The sequence below is a fragment of the Numenius arquata genome, chromosome 1 (assembly GCF_964106895.1).
Source record: "Numenius arquata chromosome 1, bNumArq3.hap1.1, whole genome shotgun sequence".
Lineage (NCBI taxonomy): Eukaryota > Metazoa > Chordata > Aves > Charadriiformes > Scolopacidae > Numenius > Numenius arquata.
The window spans coordinates 47,236,038-47,255,049 of NC_133576.1; the positions used below are offsets into that span (position 1 = coordinate 47,236,038).

The window sequence follows — 19,012 nt, forward strand, 5'->3', positions numbered from 1 at the left end:
ATTTGGCAAGGCTGAACTATGTTTTACCTACGTAGTAAAAAATACATAATCATCACCTCTGAGATAGCTTGTTCAACAATTACTGGTCCAAATAAACATGAACAAATTCAGCTTGAGTACTCAGGGTAGAATTTTTGAGTTAAAACCTCCAACAAGTGCTCCCAAACGTAAATGGCAACACTTTGTCCAAATTTACTAACTTCAGGTAAAACGGCATTACTAAAAAACTATGAAAAAATCTGAATTAACTTGAGCACTAGGGAAAACATGGAAGCATAGAAGTGATCATCGCTACACAGCGTATTCAAAAACCTTCCCTGTCCCTTCCTTGTTACACTAAATGCATAAGAATGCACTTGCGACTGAATTTTCCTTGTTCATTTCAAAACTACAGACCTTTAATTTGATAAGCAGCTTTGTTGCTATCAACTCATTTGTAAAAAACACCATCAAGCTTGTGCTCATTAAATATATATATGTATATATAAAAACATACAAAAAGTACAAGATAAATCACATTAAGAAACTTTTACAGTGTAATTGTCCTGATTATTTTATTCTTAAGGGCCAATTTTTTTTTTTGTGCACAGAATCTCAATGTGACTGTTGTTCCAGAATTCAGCATAGTGCCACTGCACAGAATTCACCTTTCTGTGCAGTCCAATAAAAAAAAAAACCAACCCCAAAAACAACACACACCACAGGACAAAACATTCTTCTTAAATCAAATTCTATTTGTGAATTCAGCAAAATAATTTCTATAAAATAAAACAGCAAAATATTTAAATAGTATAGGGTGGGCTGTATCTGTTTTGCAGGGGTATTTGGTTTTTAGACAGGTTCCAAAAAAATTACACACATTCAAGTTACCAATTTTCATTTAAATACAGTATTTACTGATGCGTTTCTTGAAGTCTTTAAACAAATGTTTATTCTGGAATAGAGATACCTCAGAATTGTATTTGACTAACCAGTAGTTTCTTTTATAATTAAACCCTGCTTTTAATGTTAAGATTTCCTGTATAATGGATAAAGAGCTAAGACAATTCTCGCTTTCAAGTAGAACTGTGAACGAGCAGAAAACCAGCAAGTTAACTTGGTGCAGTGGCACTCACAAGTACTGTGTGATTTTGTTGACTTCCACTTCACTGGGATGCAGTAGAAGGAAAGTGTTAGAAGTTTATCTAATAAGCTCTACCAAAGAAACAAAACAAGCACACCAAATACAGTCTATTATGCTCCAGGCATCCTGGCATAGCAAATTTTTGCATATTTGTTTTAAATCTTTTAAATTCCTATTACTGAAAACTAAGTGTTCTTTATCCCACCCAGAGACAGAACTGTCGAACATCAGATGTGAGGAACATATGTGAAACTGAAAACCACTTCTTTGTCACATTTTCCCTCCCCATTTTATAGTCTAGGTGTAAGAAGAAAAAGTTCTGAGCAATACAGTTGTCACATTGGGACAACTGCAGTCACGGTTTTTTTCCCCCCTCGTTGGCTACACTAACTTGGTGTGAAGCCATGCTAAATGTTACAGCATAACTATAGCTTCAAAGTGATTAACCTAATACCAGAATGAAAAAGGCAATGAAAAAAGATCTAGAAACAATGTTACATCACCAATTTTCCACATCAACCAAATAATTAAAAGGTTACCAGCCATTACGTTGCTCATAGTAAAATCGACTCCAGTGGCAAAGAATTAACATGAAACTATTTTTGTGGTTGACATGGATAGGCTTTTTCGTAAAGGAGTTGATCCGACTGCCATGAGGCAGGCAACACTGGTTGCAGAGCGCAGCAGATATATCAAGAAATTATTTTTTTGTTTTTGTAGATCTGTGAGTCTCATCAAGACAAAAAAAATGTTTCTTGCTCAAGAATTAACAGTCAAACATTAATATACTATATACACCTTTGCCATTTACACATTAGCATCAGGCCATTTATTACAAAACACTATACACTTTCCACTGCAGGCGGGTTATATATTGACAGCAATTTTCTGCAGATAAGACAGTGAATAGACTCTCCACTCCATGTTGATTAGGAATAGTTTTTCTAGTTTTAAATATTAGCCAGACACAGAGAAAGGTTGGACTGTAAGGCCTGGGTGCACAGTCTTGATGGAGCAAGTTAATTGATTATGTGCATTTCACTAATCTTTTGTCTGAGGCGGGGAAACTTCTTCACTGCCTTCATAATTTTCTTGTGCTCGTTGGCCAGTTCGCTGAGGGTTGTTCATATGATGTGCTGCCGGGCCTGTATATGGCTGTCCATGCACATGGTTATTCTGCAATAGAGCATAAACATTTTAAAGGGACATTAAACTTGTGGACCATTTTCTAAGCCGTCACTTGCTTTACCCCTTTACATTCAGACTACTGAAAAGTACTGTCAAGCTCACTGAACTTCTTGCATAGGAATATCTGTATGAACACACATCACGGTTTCGTCATTACCCTGAATCACATCTTTCACTTACCTTTTTAGTCTACACAGAAGGTAAACAAACTTTCAACTTGTAAAGATAAAAGGATTAGTTAAATAGTTATCTCAGCTTTTGAATAACAAACATTTACATGCAAAGCAAAAGCAGCAAGAAAGAAAAAAAGGGAGACGAAAAGAGGCTGCCTATGTGCTGCAGACATTAAGCTGTGCACATATTTTATCAATGGATTCAACCAGCTTGAATTTTTTTCCTGAAGAAACTGAAAAAAGCATACCTGTATTTATGCAGCATACTACAATTTTTAAGAGGGAAAACTTTAATGTTACAGAACTGAATGAAATCTAGACCAGTAGCTTTCTCCAGATGCTCTGTCCCAATCTAAAGAGTCATACACGCATCTGGCAAATGAAAACATCTCATATATCTACCATTTTTCAGAGTTTAACCAACTGTGGAAAAACTAGGAATATGAGGATTATGTGTGTTAGTGAGAAATGCCATCTCTTGCAAGAAAGTGAACACGTCACACGGGTAATGGTGAGGTTACGGTACGTGTCTGAACTCAGGAGCTCAGAAAGGAGTGGGAAAATCTGCATGACTTACCAACTGCTCTGCTGACAACACCAAGTAAGGAAAGCAAGATGGAGGGAAAATGGGTTTGGGCAGGAAAGGAAATTAAATTAGCAGATTTGGAATATATAAAATGAATTGGAACAAAAAATGGCAACTAAGTGGGGGATCTACTAATTTAGTCAATTCAATAAAAAACCTGGTTATGATTTCTTTCAGATCTGGCTTTCCACCGGAACATATTAACAAAGCAGCCATATAACATGAAAACAGATTTAGATTTTATATGTACATAGGATTTAGAAATCAGTGTTCAAATAGCACAAATAATATGTAACAAAGCCATTTGCATTTTTCTGAAAGCCTTCCAATTACCCAAACTGAAATTCAGGCCTTGAGGATGGATTTTGTATTTAAAAACACGAAAGCAACTCACAAGGTATTATCAATGTCAGCAAATACGACAGAATCAAATTCAGTATGCACTAGGCTGTGATGACATCTGCCCCCCTGTTCTTTTTATGGATGATTAATCCCTCATCTGCTAACAAAATTCTCACCTGAAACTCTTCAGAACTATCTGAAACTGTTCCTCACAAAATGGAGGTGTATCTTTACCTTTACTCCTCCAAGTCTGAAACTTGGCTGTAACATGCTTCTGACTAAACGCCTATAATTTAAGTTACCATAACTGCTAAAAAAGCTAACCTGGAGCTCTGAATAAATGGTTCAACTCTGTGCTTTTACCTGTTGATACTGGGAACCAGGTGAATGGGGATACAGTGGGGCATCTTCAGGTGGAGAAGACTCATGTTCATCTGGGGCATCAGGATCATCTGGTTCCTGAAGTTTGAAAAAGCATTTAATTTACTTTGGTAAAACATACTATAATTATTCTATCCAGAACCAATCCTACATGTAAACGATTGTTTCAGACACGCTTGGAGAAAAATTCCACCCCACCGTGTCACCCATAGCCTGTACTGTACCACATAAAAATTCCCACTATCAACATATTATTGGAAAAACAGACCCATTCATAATCTACTTTAAATGGTCAATTTCAATTCTATACTGTTAATTCTTTAAGTAACAGACACCTGTAGAAACAGTAATAAAGTGGAAAAATGCACAGCAGTATGTAACTGAAGCCAACAAAAACAGAAATCCGTATTTAGAAAATGCATTTCCTCTATAATGACCAGAGACTGTTGCTATGGTTAATTATTTATAGAAGCACTTTACTCAAATTTTTTACCAGAAGTCAAATTCATTCTTTACCTCCTCTGGGCAGAGTTCACAAGCTTTTGCAAGAGTCATTCTAGCACTGTGTGATCTCTCTAGGAAGTAGCCATTTGATGTTTCATTGCTTTGTATTGGTGGAGACCAATTATTATAGGTGTACTGGGGATTGCCAGTGTATGGTCTACGCTCAAGCTCGTCTCCAAGCCATTCTACTGCCCAGGTCCATTTTCTCTTCAAATCTCCATTGCTCTGCAGAAGGAAAATTAACAACTCAGAATTATTTTCTCTATTCTTCAAAATAGAAATATTTTTCACTTCCTTCAAATTTGAAATGAAGTCTGTATTTGCAGCTGCATCACAGAATCCTGAATGCAAGTTTAAACAAGTTGCTCTCAATCCATATATATTGACCTTCCGATATAAGAAGGTTCAAATGAGTTGTACTTGGAAGTTGTAATTTCATCAAGGCGATGAAAGCTGAATAATGGCGGGGTTTTTTTTTTCAGTCTTGGTGTTTTGTTTGGATTTTTTTTTTGCTCATCCCCCCGCCTCCCAAACCAGAAAAAAAGCAGCAAGAAACAGAATGAAAGGTATCACCTGAAGGATCTGGTAGGCTACAGGACAGTTGCTGAAGAGAGCTACCATGCACTTTATACACTGGTAAGCTCTTTTCTGATAATGATTCTTAGAGCGCTGAATGGTGTCAAATAATCCATCCCTGTCATCTGGGATTCCCTTAAGTGCATTGTGAATCCTACAAAAAAAACCCAAAAACAAACCAATGCAAAACTTCAGAGTTTTAGTATTGGAATTAAGGCTTCACTTACCATCACTTCCCTTTAAAACCAGAAAACTAACTTGACACGTGACATATGTTACTTATAATATGGCAATATTTAAACTCTGAATGATATATATATAAAACATGTAAGTAAGATTAATTCTAATCATAGCCATCAACTTTAACGGGGTAATTTTTATTACTTATTTTTAAAATCTACTGCATTTACAAAATCGACCTGTTAACCCAATACATCCTTACAGAATTGTAATGATTAAATCCTCAACAGAATAGTTACTTACATCATAGTACGCTTCTCAAGGATACACTCTCTTAGATACAGTTCCTCTGAAGAGGAATGAATGGTACATATTTGTGCCTGGGAATAAGGGATTTGGGCATTCCCTGGAACTAAGCCCACTTCTTGTGACTTCTGCTCTCAAGCAAGGGCTAGAGGAATTAATTACCACTCTGAAACTGTGCAAGAACTAAGAATTGAGAAATTTTTGGCTTTAAAAACAAGTCAGAGGTGGGCTTGGAACCTACGCTGATGTCTTGAAGAGCTACACTTGCTGTAGAAAAATGAATTGCCCTCTTCCCTCATAGCCCTGGCAACAGTCAGCAAATAGACTCCAGGCAGCTGGCAACCTAGAGTCCATCTGTAACATGATGATGTGCTTTACTTTAGCTGATTTAACTTAATGGTACTTGTAACATTATTATCCCAAACTTGGCACTTGGACTTGTCAAATCAAGAGAAATTTATGATAGCAGGTTTGATGCCAAAGAACAGCAGCAGCCATCTGATAGTACAAGAACACTAGGAGCACTGAAGGACGCACATTGCCTGAGATCAGGTGATTTTTTTTTTCTAAGAGTTAGAACATACTACCATTCACTATGGTCAGTTACGCTATTTGGTGGTTTGTTTGGGTTTTTGTGAAAGGGAAGACAAAGATCATTAAAACTCTGTAATTACCACAGCAAAACCAAGAACAGGACAGAGACCAATATTTCAAGCTACGGCCAGAAGTTTCAGCAAGAAATCAGAGGATGGTAACAGCTGGTCAATTAATACCCCTCTGCTGAAGCCTAACACAATTCCAATGATCACTGCTATTCCTGAGGCTGCAATATTGAATATGAAGTGATGTACATTTCTAAGTACAGTGAAAGCCATACTATAACGTTCAACCTCCTTTACATCCCATTATTTAACATACTTTAGTACATGTGAAGTAAAATAATGTATTTTTAGGGTAGAAACACAGATGAGGAAACATGGAAATCGTAAAGTATGCCCATCCTTCAGCGTTCTGTGGATTTAAAGACATCTTGTGGAAGTGTTTGCTTATTAGGAAGAAAACATAAACAAACTGCATTATATATGCATTACATATACATTTATGTGCAAGGCTGAAAACCCTAGGTATATTCTCGTTCCCTACCTAAGCTGAATTTTCTATGAAGAAAATGAAGAATTCCTCTCAACTCCAAAGTGTTTTGGAGTGTGATTAAGTCAGAATAGTATCTTCTAAAGTAAGGTCAACGAACTGATAAAATTCTAAGAGCACAGTCTACTTCTACAGGTTAAGTACTTGAGTTCACTCCAATACCCTTATTATATACTCGAAGTATTTTAAATGTCATATGAGACATGGTTGCAAGTTATTTAGTAAATCTGATACTACCCATATTCACTTGTTATGAAACAGTGACATTTTGAAATATTGACAGGTAGCTCGTTGATTACATTTATTTTGTGTTACCTCACCTACCGCTATTATATAAAACTTCTGAGGAGTTGACTATTCTCCCAAGTAGTCAGTATTTGCAATAATTACATTTTTTTAATCTCAAGTTTCAAAAGCCTTATTTTGTAGACATATGAAAATCAGTTTTGAAACTGGGTATTTCATACATTGAAGTTAAAATTCTATTGAAATGTGATCACACAGAGAATATTTATGTATGAAATATGCTTTTCTCCCAAGTTCACATTTTATCCATGTCTTAGTATCAACTACTATGACTGATGTGCTTGTTAGTAAGATCGGGCTATCAATTAAGACCCCCCAGAACGAGGTATTTCTAAGAATCAATCTAAGCACCTCACAGTAAATACCAATGAGTTTAGCCTAAACGGCACATTCTCTGGCATGTGAAGAATCCAAATAGCAAATTTCTCAATAATAAGGAAGGTCAAGGTGAAAAATTGTAGAATACTCTCAAAAAATTGATATAAAAGTGGAAAAAATGCTTTATTTCCATGTTTTGATTTATTATATATTTTAAACAAACCTCTTGAAATGATTAGCAACAGAACCACTGGGAAAACGAGCTGTATAAAACATAATCAACTTGAATTACAAAAAGAGAGGTAAATACAAACCTGTGAGTTTGCCAAGAGTCCTCAATTAATAGGATTTGCAGAAGCAGATCCAAATAAGGTCGAAGCTCGTATGTATATGAATACGCAACCTTAAAAAGTAAAAATGCAGAGAACATAAGAAAGCATTCCTTGAAGCATGCAGATTACGTGGTGCGATACAAGAACACAATTCATTTGAAGTGAAGTTTACTGTAATTTAAAGGGTATGTCAAGATACAATGCATACATTTTTTTAAAAAAAATGTTGATTGTGACAGGGGTTTTTGGGCCTTGTGGTTTTGTTGGGTTTTTTCAAATATAGTTGATTTTGTAAGGGACAAAATGTTTCCTCAGGAGTTTCTAACACAACTGATCTGAAGCCCCAAGCATGAAATGCTGAAGATGCTACCTTAAAAAAATACCTTTATAAAAGCAAAATTACAAAAATGATATTTTTCACTGATACTTCTACTTTTAGACAGTATGGTCAAAGGTTATCTTCAAAAGTTATCCTAAAATGTAAAAACAGATAGCTAGCAAAATATCAGTAAGTGATTTTTACAACGGTTCTTTCAAGTGTCAAACCAAAGGATGTCGAAAATTTAATGTTTACATGGAAAAAAAGATGGGTGAATATAAAGATGAGCTAACAGAAGTGAGAAATTTTATTTGGAGGGGAAAAGTGTGACTAACCTTAGAGAGATTACAAAGGAAAAACAAGATAGTCCCAAAGACTCTCAAGTATGTTCTGTAGACTTGTAAAAAAGAACCTTATGAATATACTCAAAATACATACGGGGGGGTGGGGTGGGGTTGGGAAATGATTCTAACTTTCCATGCAACGTAAGCTCTTTTGGATAACGACAGAAAAGCTGAAGGAAATGCTCTTGCAATACATAAAGACCACCTCAGTCTATTTATTTTCCATCCTTAACATAGTGTTCCTAACTTGTAAAAGGTCAATTGCTTTCCTAAACTCATAAAAGGACTTCTCATAGTACTCCAATATGATGTATAGACCTAAAAGTGGAAATACTGACAGAGGACGCCACCTTAAGAGGAAGTTTATCAAGCACCTGTTCAGTATTTAATACAACATTCCTATATATAAATATAGAATCTTGCATTACACAAATTTATACTCCCATTCTTCTCCTAGCTTTTTATTTTTACCTGCCAAAGAAGTTCACTGAGGACAGTGGAAGAGAACTGAGGATTCTCCCAACAGCAGAAACGAAGCAACTTGATGGTCTCTTCAGAGTTGCTGCAATCTTCAATAATTTTCTTCACATAACTAGTTCTCACAAACAAAATGTCTGCTACGTTCTGCTGAAGTGCCATTATAGGTTGAGATAAATTAGGATCACCGTAAGGGTTGGCAAGTGGGGGATTACCTAGAAGAAACAGTTATTACCAATGAAAAGGTACTGATGTACTTTCAGTGTAGACACAACAAAATATAAATTGGTGTAACTCATCAAGAAACAATAGATGGAGAAAAACCCCAACCCCTCCCTAACAGTTGATCTTCTCCTAACAAGTTGATTTTCTTTGAATACCACTACAGTATGAAGCAACTAAGTTTTCTGATTGTGAAGCTTGACGCTTGCTGCCTGAGAGAGCTGCTTCTCCCTCTCGGATAGGATTATGCAGCTGAATCAAAGCTGAACAGCTGGATTCACATTTATGTGCAAGAAAAGAAATTACTAAGAGTTTCCTCAATGAGATCCTCTTATCTCCTGAATTTATTTGCTTCACTGCTTGTGGAACACAGCCCAAGTCTATCATATTTTAGGACACAAGGTCTATTTACTTCACTGGGCAATAGGAAAGGGTTCAGAGTCCCATCTGAATCCCTAGAGTGTAGAGAAAAGTAATAGACTCTTGAAAGGGAAAAAAAAAGTATTTAGTAAGCTTCATTTTATGTAAGGAAAGACTGCTGATTTGCTCCTGATGTTTCTAAATTCAGCAGTGTCTTTAGTTATTGTTTGAAGATGTCCGTAAGTTCAACGGAGAACTTTTCCAGCTTAATATGCTGAAGCAAAAAATAACTTTACTCTGCAAACAGTCATCATAATTAGTAGTCAGAGTACTGTTCATAAAAAGTCTTTTTGTTTACTACAATATTACGAATACAGTGAATATACAATTATTTTTCATTGGTAGATTATCTTTTAAGTGTAAACCTCAAATAATGCTCTGGAAACAAAACCAAATCAAAATTGCAAAATGGTTCTGAAGCTTATTATAGCACAGTAAAATTTTCAGTTCATTAATCTTAGTACAGCACATTCTAGCCTATTGACTTTATAGCCTGACACATCAAGCTGTAATGAGTTTGCCATTAAATAGCTTCTCTACAGATTTCTAATTAGGTTTTCTAAAATATGCTTAATAGAATGTGTACATATACAGCCTATAAAGTCCACGTAGCCCAATATTCTGTCACCATTTCTCAAAAATAACTGCACTCTATTCAACTACTGGAGATATTAATGATTTATACTGCGGTCAACCAATTTCTAGCTGATTCTTTATCTTTTATAAATTGAAGAGCTGACTTCTGCTTGTCTTGACTGAGAACAAGCACCAAATAATTTTCAAGAGCTATCTACAAAAATACTAGTGCTCTCTATTGATAAGCAGTATTATTAACAATAGCAATATTAGCTATTTCATAGCCTGCTGTAGCATTTTTCTTGTATAGATTACTTTTGTATTGGTAACATGAAAATAATCTATTTATTGCCTACTCAGAATGAAAAGATCTTTATGCAACTCTTTGCAATGATCTTAAACTATTTTAAAATCATTACTATTTTGTAATCAACAAACTACTACATTACTACTCAGTTGTTTTCCTGTATCTTTAAGGAATAAGCCAAGAAGTATAAAATACAGACCAGATTTCTGTCTTGTGCTCTTTAGTATGTTGATATAGCAAATCAGTTTTGCTTACGACGAAGAGATTTCTATCTTTAAACAAAAGTTGTTAAACATCAAAGGCAAACATTTTTCCATCTAATTCAGTTTACACATATTAGCTAAATATGCACAAAAGACATTTACTGATATATCCAATTAATCTAAGGAAAACTTAAAATTCACTATACCATTGATAGAAGACTGCATCCGTGATGACACATTGCAGCAACGGATCAGCTGTGACACAACAGTGTATAGCTTCCCCAGTTCAGCATACTGGTATTTAATTGGAGGACCTGGACCTTCATCCAGAGCCACAAGCATGAAGGTTGCGGGAACATTTAGTTTCAGAAGCTGTGTCTTCTCTGCTACACCTTTACGGGGGTGGGAAGAAACAAAAAGACCTCTTGTTTCTGGCACTGACAATACTGTTTTTCTGTTTTTTGTTTTTAAATGAAAAATAACCACTGTTTACATGACTCGCAACTTCAACTGCTAGGTTTTATTACAACCATCATTTATGCTTTCTGTGGAAAAAAATAATCAAATCAGTAAAGATGCACAAAACAATTATGTTCAGCTGAAAAATCACATTGAGAGTTATAAATGACAACGATTTCTTAACAGTGCTCATTACACTTAAGTAACTAGCATCTCTGTTAATAGCAAAGCCTCAGAGAAGTCTTTTGGACAGAGAATTATCTTTTTACTGTGAGGCCCAGGATAGGACAAACATCCCCAGTATTTCATTATTTTTATATCACATCCTAGATACATCAACTACAAAATTAAGACATTTCCAACTGTGCCATACTATGCAGTAAGTGTAAATAAGAGTGACAAAATCAACTTAAGAAAAAAAAACAAAAAATGAAATGAGAAAGCCTCCAAAAGCAACCAAAAACTCCAAACATACAGGTAGCTTCATTGCAAGAATACCTTGCACACACTACATAAGTACTTACCAGTAAATTCGATATGTTCCTTATGATCTTGTATTCTGTTTCTCAATTTGGTTAAAAGTACTAATTTTTCATACATTTCCAAGATTTTTCTTATTCTGAAATACAACTGGATCTTACCTACCATCCTTCTGATAAGAAGAAATCCAGATAGCACCTTATTAGAGCTCTTCTATAGTAGCTTTTTGATTACATTAGTTTTGTAGTTAGAACCTTTGTAGAACCGATCTCTCGCTTGCTTTCACATGAACAATATATTACTTGACCTCTCAAAATGTCTGAAAACAATCTTTTTCAGAGAACTTGATGCGTTGCAGGTATGATGTATTTTGGCCTTTGCTGAATGAACACTCTGTGTCCATACAGAAGCCTTCAGTTAACAGTAGTAAGACAAGCACAACTGCTTAATATCTCTATGTTTATCTTTGCGGGGTAGATTGTGACAATGATCAGACCCAGAAATACAATTTAGTTATGCTTTCCTGTCTGGCTTCTGAGTACTTCCCTAGTGAGAGGCTTCAACTACACTTACTTTACATAAAAGGATGAAAATACCTTGTTATAAGAGTAAGAGGGAGAGAGTATTATTCCGTTATGGAAAAATATTGTATATTGTTTAGAACCTGCCACAGAGAAAGATGCTTTGTAACTTAGGGTACCACATGTGGAAGAGAAATGGGGTAGAAGACCCTCATAACTGGGTGAAGTAAGAATGTAGATCTCTGTGACAATTCACTAGATACAAACCTGTGACTACCCTCACCAACCTAACAGTGCAAAAGGAATCCTTTATTCATTTGACTTGCATTTTATTGCAACTCTTAATTGCTCTTCAACAGGGCAAATACATAAAGCAGCAGCAGATTAACCCACCTGAGAAACAGTCTATTCAATCAATCATTAATTGATTTTCAGCATGCTGATAATGCTAAGAGAAAGAGCAATTACAGCTGCTCATCTGGAAGTGAATAGGACCGATCTCAGTTTAACTGAAAAAATTATTTTTGTTTGGAATAAGTACTTCAGATACCATCAGTATTATTTTATTCTATTCTTTGTATACAGGCTAGTGACTTTCTATGCAAAGAACCCCTACATAATCCAGAATTTAATACACGTTTTTGTGTACTTCTAAATCTGTACTTATTTCTATTTTCACAATGCTGGATACAATTAAGATCCTGAAGAAAAATGGAAGATGCTCAAAGTGCCACAGCCAGTATTTCATGAAGGTCACCACAAAACTGGTAACCGTCTCACCTCAGTTATATTACAGCATGTATATAATGGGACTTAAGTGTAGCACCTGAAAATACAGGTAGTCCCACTAGTCTTGGATTCAAAGATGCTAAAAAAATAATAATAATTAATTTGCAATCATGCTCAATCTCTAATTTAATCTTTCATCAGAAAATTTAGAACACTAGTCTTTATGAAAACAATTACTGTCTCAAGTCTGGGAGAAGTTTACTTAAGCCTTCATATATTACAAAAACACTGGCTTTTCTCACCTCTTTATCTTGGAGGAACTACAATACCTGATAAATTTATAGTGGAATTTCCTGATTCTTGCATTCTTTTACCTCATCTGATGTCTATGGTGAAAGTATTCTGGCAAGCAATGATGTCTAAGAACATATACAGGCTGAGCTATTTCCTCAGCTTCCCAGAGTCTTTAAAGGGAAGACAGATACAGAGTCAGGGTTTTGCATTCATAGCTGAACTTCAACGCTGAACTAAAGAAATTAATACCGAAAGGGCACCGTTGGAACACATAGACAAAGCATGACCATCTGTACTGATGTTTCCATAAAGGAGAATCATGCATCTCTCTCTTTTTTTATCTTCCTCAACTTCTTCAGCCTCAAACCAGTTGACAACCCCATGTGCTTCTTGGGTCTCATGACCCCCCTTCCTGCAAAGGTGCCCTAAACAAAGTATCACCTCTCTTGCCATATTTTTACCCCACACACTCTCAGAATTGCACACTCTTATTGCTCCAAGGTTCTCGTGTTCGTCTTTCACGGATGGCAGAAAGTCTAAAGCCGTCAAACAGGAGGAACACAGAAGTTCTAGAGAGCATTTATATGGCATTTGATGATAACAATCTGCCTGAGGATGAGAAACTGGATTGTCCTGCCATGACCTGTGTAACTGGTTCATTAATAAAAAAGTTTATTACAGTGCTGTCAGTAAAAGCGTATGATGTAATTTGCTTACCTAGATTGGCATACATCACAAACAGATTGAAATACTGCTGCAAATGGCGCCCATGTTCAGATACTTCCCTTCTTAGAAGATTTAGTACCGCTCTCAGTAAGTGATCACTTAAACTTAAGTTATCATACGCCTATAAAAAAGAGTTTCAATATTAGTGGTTGAACCTATCAAAACCTTATGTAGGTTATACTTTCTACCATGGCAGAAAACAGAATTGGTTAAAAGGATTCATACAAGCTCCAAAATACTAGCAGCCGGTTAGCCATCTGTATCTCGCACAAAGACATACAGGGAATAAGACTCCCATCAATAAATACCATGTAATTCCAAGAAATTACACAAGTATAGAAGCTTTTAATTGATCTTTTTCTCCAACAGCAGCTAGGCTCAGAGAAGCACATTCAGTTCCACTATGATCTTCATAGACTAAGACAGACAACCAAATCACCTCTACAGGTGTATCTCAAATACCTCATGAAACAAAGCAAGCATATGTAGCTTTAACTTAATACAAATTCTTTTGCTGGATATAGTAATGAAAATATTCTGAGAAGGCAAGTGGAACAATACAAATATAGTGTCTTACTGAAGACGTTAAAAACATGACAAAGTTAGGGCTCAAAAAGGTTGAACTTTTAAAATTTAATCCAGTCCATACAAAAACATTGCTATGACAAGTATTACACTAAGATTTTGGCTTTTTGTTTGTTTTACCTGTACAAAACTGGGTAACTCACTGTCTACTCCCATACAAAATTACAATTTTTGTCAATCCAATGTTGCAGGATACAGGGGAAGAAAACTTAGGGAAATCCTACATGTCTTCATAGTTTTTGTTAGGGATTTTGTTGTTGGGTGTGGTTTTTTGTTTGGTTTTGTGTGTGGGTTTTTTTGTTTGATTGTTCCTGTTGTTTTTTAATTCTAAATGAAAAACAAGGGTTCACTCCCCTAACAACTACTTTTATTTTGCAGATTTCACACTTCCAACTCAATTTAAAATTCTCGCTACTTAGTCTTCATGGAGATGTACAAATTAGGGGAAACTGAGTATGTCTGACAGCAGCTCTCACACAACCTGGTTGCACTAACATGATATATGTAGTGCAAAATGGACCGTACAGCTTTCCTGTCAACACTGATGCATCTACTCCAGGATTTACTTTATATTAAATGCTTATAATGAAGAAGTAAGAATAAGTTTCAAAACTTTTTCAAGAGAAAATTAAATACCTGACTGGAAGGTCCAGGAGAGGCAAAAGGTGAAGGACATGGTCCGTCTTGCAATGAAAAATGTGCAATAAATACTATAAGTTTTGCAAACGCACCCCTCACTTCAGCACTAGGGCATTCCAAAAGATACTCAGAGAAGCGGTTTGAAACATTAAAAAGGACGTTGTGTGCAAACCAAAAGCGTACATTCTTGCTGTGACGAAGAAGGATGCATAATGCATCATACCTGAAACAGAAGATGACACAACTGAGAAATTAGGACCAAATGTAGCCATTAATGACTTTTGGCAGACTTATTCTTTTGCAGAATTTGAAGAAAATACATGTTAAAGGTGATCCCTTTAACAAAATTATTTTTTGCTCACAAAATGCTTACGAACAGATAAACTGTAGTTCCTATATGATATTATCTGTTACTAGCAATCACAAATTAAAAAGATACTTCAATTAAAAACCTAATACTTAACTGTAGCATTTTACTTCCATCAACCATAAGGACAACAGGATTACATCCCCTAGCTCCCTACTACTCAATAGCTACCTAAATTGGTAGCCATCATTCCCTCTGTATTGGAACTGGGGGAGAGGGCAAGCAGTGGAGAACATGTGGGGTAGATTTCATGAGCTGCTTGTAAGACAGGTAACCAAATACGTAACCTATCAGGATTTATATTCTCATTTACAGATCTAAAAAACCACAAAACCCCGAAGAGTAAAACATCTGTTTTGGAGAGGGTCTTGTGTGAGACTGTCCTCCTTCCTGCAGCAGTATTTGAACTCCTCCTGATCTCTTAAAATAACAGGAGTAACTCTGAAAGTTCCTATTAGAGAAAAACTTGAGGTACGTATTTGTCATGTATTTACACAACTTCTTAACTAGTAGCTGGTAAACTACTGGTCATTACGAATACTAGAATTTCTCTCTACATCTACCAGTAGTAACCCACGCTCCTCTCCCCAGCACAGAATAACCTAGCTTAGTCTAAAACGCTGTAGTGCTATGAATAATATTATACTACAGATCTGAGTTACAGGCCCCATAGCAATGTATAATCTCTAAAAGATTACATACATCTTTCAGAAAAAGAATACAAATATAAACTGCAAAAATGGGTTGAAAAGAACTTTGTTTAAAACTATTCAAACCATGAAGAAATCATTCTGAATTGAAGTCAGAATACATAACCTATTAGTTTTGTGCTAGTGATAAATTCTACTCCTTCATCCTTCTAAAAGACTGACAAAAGGTAGATTTAAGCTTTGTTTGAATATGAATTTTGAAGCTGTTCAGCTCAGCAGTTTATTTTAAGGCTCAGTTTCTTTCCAGTATTTTCTGTTCAAACTTTCCCCCCTTTTCATGTGCACTTTGACCACGTATTTGGGGAAGGATCATAAATGGGACAGACCACTAACACTTTTTATTGTCATATGTATATAACTGGGATCTTTTAACAACCATCAAATTTCCAAAACTGTAATTGTTCTTAAAAGACAAGATACCAATCACTAGCAGGGCCACGGACTATTTTCTTTGTATGAAATCCTGTGGTGAAGAGAAATCTAGCAGCAAGCTGAATACTAATCATAGTTATTTCTTCTGCTTCAGGCAACAGATGATCTTGTCCTAAAGAAAAATCAAAATACTCACATGTAGACAAAGTAAAAGCAATTTACTTTCAATACTTTAACTGATTCCAGATTACTATTTTGTCTGACATTGTGTTCCAATTTTAACAGGAAACTTGATCAAAACAGCCTCTAGCTTCTCCAATGTATACTTTGAAAATGTAAGCTTTAAGACAGTAACAAATACCTGGAGGCTAGCATGTCTGATTTTTAGAAATTTGGCATCTCACCTTTGAGAACTGTCTTCAGCAGAGCAGTCCACAAACTTTATCATTTTAACATGACTTAGTACATAAGCTGAATTATAGTTGGTAGTTTATCAAAGTATTTTTTGCTAAATATTCTGGCATGTTATCACCATCAACAAAAGATATTTAACTGCAGAAGTCCAGAAAGAGTATTCAAAGCAGAATGCAGAAATTTTCACTGGCTAGACAAATTCTTGACAACACAAATCAAAAGTCTTCTTGGAAGAAATTAATCCTTTATTATTGCACTAACATACTAACCTGGAGGAGGATTTAAGTAGACACTATTACAAGTAAGCAACTTCTTTATGAACTGGAAATATTCTAGGCTGTACTGCATACGATTATGCATGAACTGCACATTCTGCTTCCGTACACTTCGTTCAATGGCTGATGGCATTTTAATCTGGTGGGGTTTAGTGGTGATTGCGAGTTCTGAAATATATTTTATCAGTTCATTGTCTTTGTCTATTGTGTCCATACGTTCATAAAAAAGAATATAAGCATTCCACCACCTCTTCTGGCGTCTATAGGACATACGCTTCATCATATGATCAAATACTTCTCCCATGTATTCTCCACCAAAGCACTGGTTTTTCATTTCTTCATCATCATCCATTTTACACTCTGTCACATCTCCGTCATCAAATTTATACCACCGATTTTTCTCACCATCTCCACCATTCCTCTGGATAATATAAGAGTAATAATGTCCACCACTGGCCTGGCCACTGTGTACAAGTACACCAACAAGCCTGTATTTCGTGCTCCCAGAGTGTTCGTTTTCTGACTGTTCATTTTGTATTATCTGATTTTCAGGATTTACATCATCTCCTTCCAATTTAGCTACACCTGCCACCGTGTAAGGCTCCATGTCCAGCTCTCGTGGAAATTCAAAATAATCATTGAACTTGATTGCACATTCCCTTTCCCAGTCATAATCAAATCGTTTCAACTGGATTGCAAGAACTGGAGGCAACTTCTTAATCAACAAGCGTTTCACTGTATCAACCTAAAAAAAAGGGACATGAACAATTACCGGCTCTTAAGTATTCATTGATCTCTCTTACCAACAAAGTCAGTAATTAAAGGAAAACTTTTTTCCCCCTGAACATGAACTAAGACTGAACTTAGTACGGCTATAACACCAGAATTGTACACAAATTTAGTAGCTAAGGAATCATTACCTTTTTGTTGCATTTTTCACAATGATATGCATTTGCACCTTCCAATAAATCTCCTTTGACGTACTGTTCCAAAGAATCAAGAAGGTTTTGGTGATTTCTTATATCTACATTCAGAGTTGTGAAGGATTCCTCACATTCGTACCTACCAATGAACAGACAGATGTAAGAGAAAGGTAGAAACGTGTTCAACTTTCATGTTTTACGGGTGCTACACAGCACCCTCCTGCAAAAGTTTTACTCAGCATTTGATGACAGATTCTGGCAAAAGGAGTTAAGCAGTAAAAAAAGAACTGAACTCTTTTTATTGCAGTCTTTCTACAATTGTATTACAGTACCCACACATTGTATTTTTTTGCTTTGCACTAACTATATCTTTTTTTTATGAACATCATAGAAATTATTTATATGTCTCAAGTTCACTGGAAAGATCATGGAAGTTGAATCTTTTGGCATGTCTTGTTTTCAAAGCAGCTTAAGTAGCTTGAGAGACTCTTGGCTAACTTAAGCCAGAGGACAAGCACAGTTAGCAAAATAGAGTACTTTTGCATTGCTGAACTTTACTGTCAGGAATTAGACTGATAAGCACAAATACTGTATCGTACTTAGAGATCGCATATGTATGGCTGGCTTTGACTTACTGTGTTCTGATATGACCTTCAAACAAATTCCTAGCAATGAACCAGCAATGCTTGAGAGATAATCAGTTAAGATATCTTGGAAACAACGTATTTTTTTATTTCTTTTTTATTTTAAGAAGCAATGAATAAATTAAAGACAGTTGCATCTATTCCAACATAACCCCGCAGAGCTTGTTTCTCTGATATGCAATCAAGCATACAAAGGGTTTTATAACAATGAATAAGTTAATATTTAGAAACACTTCAACCGAAACAGTAATATTCATTCATCTATTAAATAACTTACAAATTTAGAAAAGCTGTTAATCTGTCACACCCCAATCCAACAGTTTAACTGTTTATCATCAGTATTCTCCTCCCTAAACTACAATTAGGGTAAGATTATTATTAAGAAGTACAATTATGCAAATCCAGTAGAGTTCCAAAAAGACGTAATACTTCAGGATAGCACATAATATCAGGAATGAATGGTAACTCATGTCGCTTCACATCTGTATCTTCCATTTAATTACCCATTGAATATAAAATAAAATGAGTGCTTTCATTTTATA

General features: G+C 35.6%; 1 protein-coding gene across 1 annotated transcript in view; it reads right to left on the reverse strand.

Annotated features, from left to right (window-relative positions):
* Positions 1 to 378: 378 nt before the first annotated feature.
* USP9X (ubiquitin specific peptidase 9 X-linked) overlaps positions 379 to 19,012 on the reverse strand; it is a 103,518-nt gene continuing 84,884 nt past the window's right edge. The window contains exons 34-45 of the mRNA XM_074152990.1: positions 17,824 to 17,965; positions 16,898 to 17,648; positions 16,263 to 16,386; positions 14,763 to 14,988; positions 13,533 to 13,662; positions 10,539 to 10,724; positions 8,599 to 8,819; positions 7,447 to 7,535; positions 4,871 to 5,027; positions 4,310 to 4,522; positions 3,776 to 3,871; positions 379 to 2,299 (exon numbers count right to left, since the gene is read on the reverse strand). Of these exons, the coding sequence (XP_074009091.1) occupies positions 2,165 to 2,299; positions 3,776 to 3,871; positions 4,310 to 4,522; positions 4,871 to 5,027; positions 7,447 to 7,535; positions 8,599 to 8,819; positions 10,539 to 10,724; positions 13,533 to 13,662; positions 14,763 to 14,988; positions 16,263 to 16,386; positions 16,898 to 17,648; positions 17,824 to 17,965 (2,470 nt within the window). The 3' untranslated portion in view covers positions 379 to 2,164. The remainder of the gene's footprint in view (positions 2,300 to 3,775; positions 3,872 to 4,309; positions 4,523 to 4,870; positions 5,028 to 7,446; positions 7,536 to 8,598; positions 8,820 to 10,538; positions 10,725 to 13,532; positions 13,663 to 14,762; positions 14,989 to 16,262; positions 16,387 to 16,897; positions 17,649 to 17,823; positions 17,966 to 19,012) is intronic.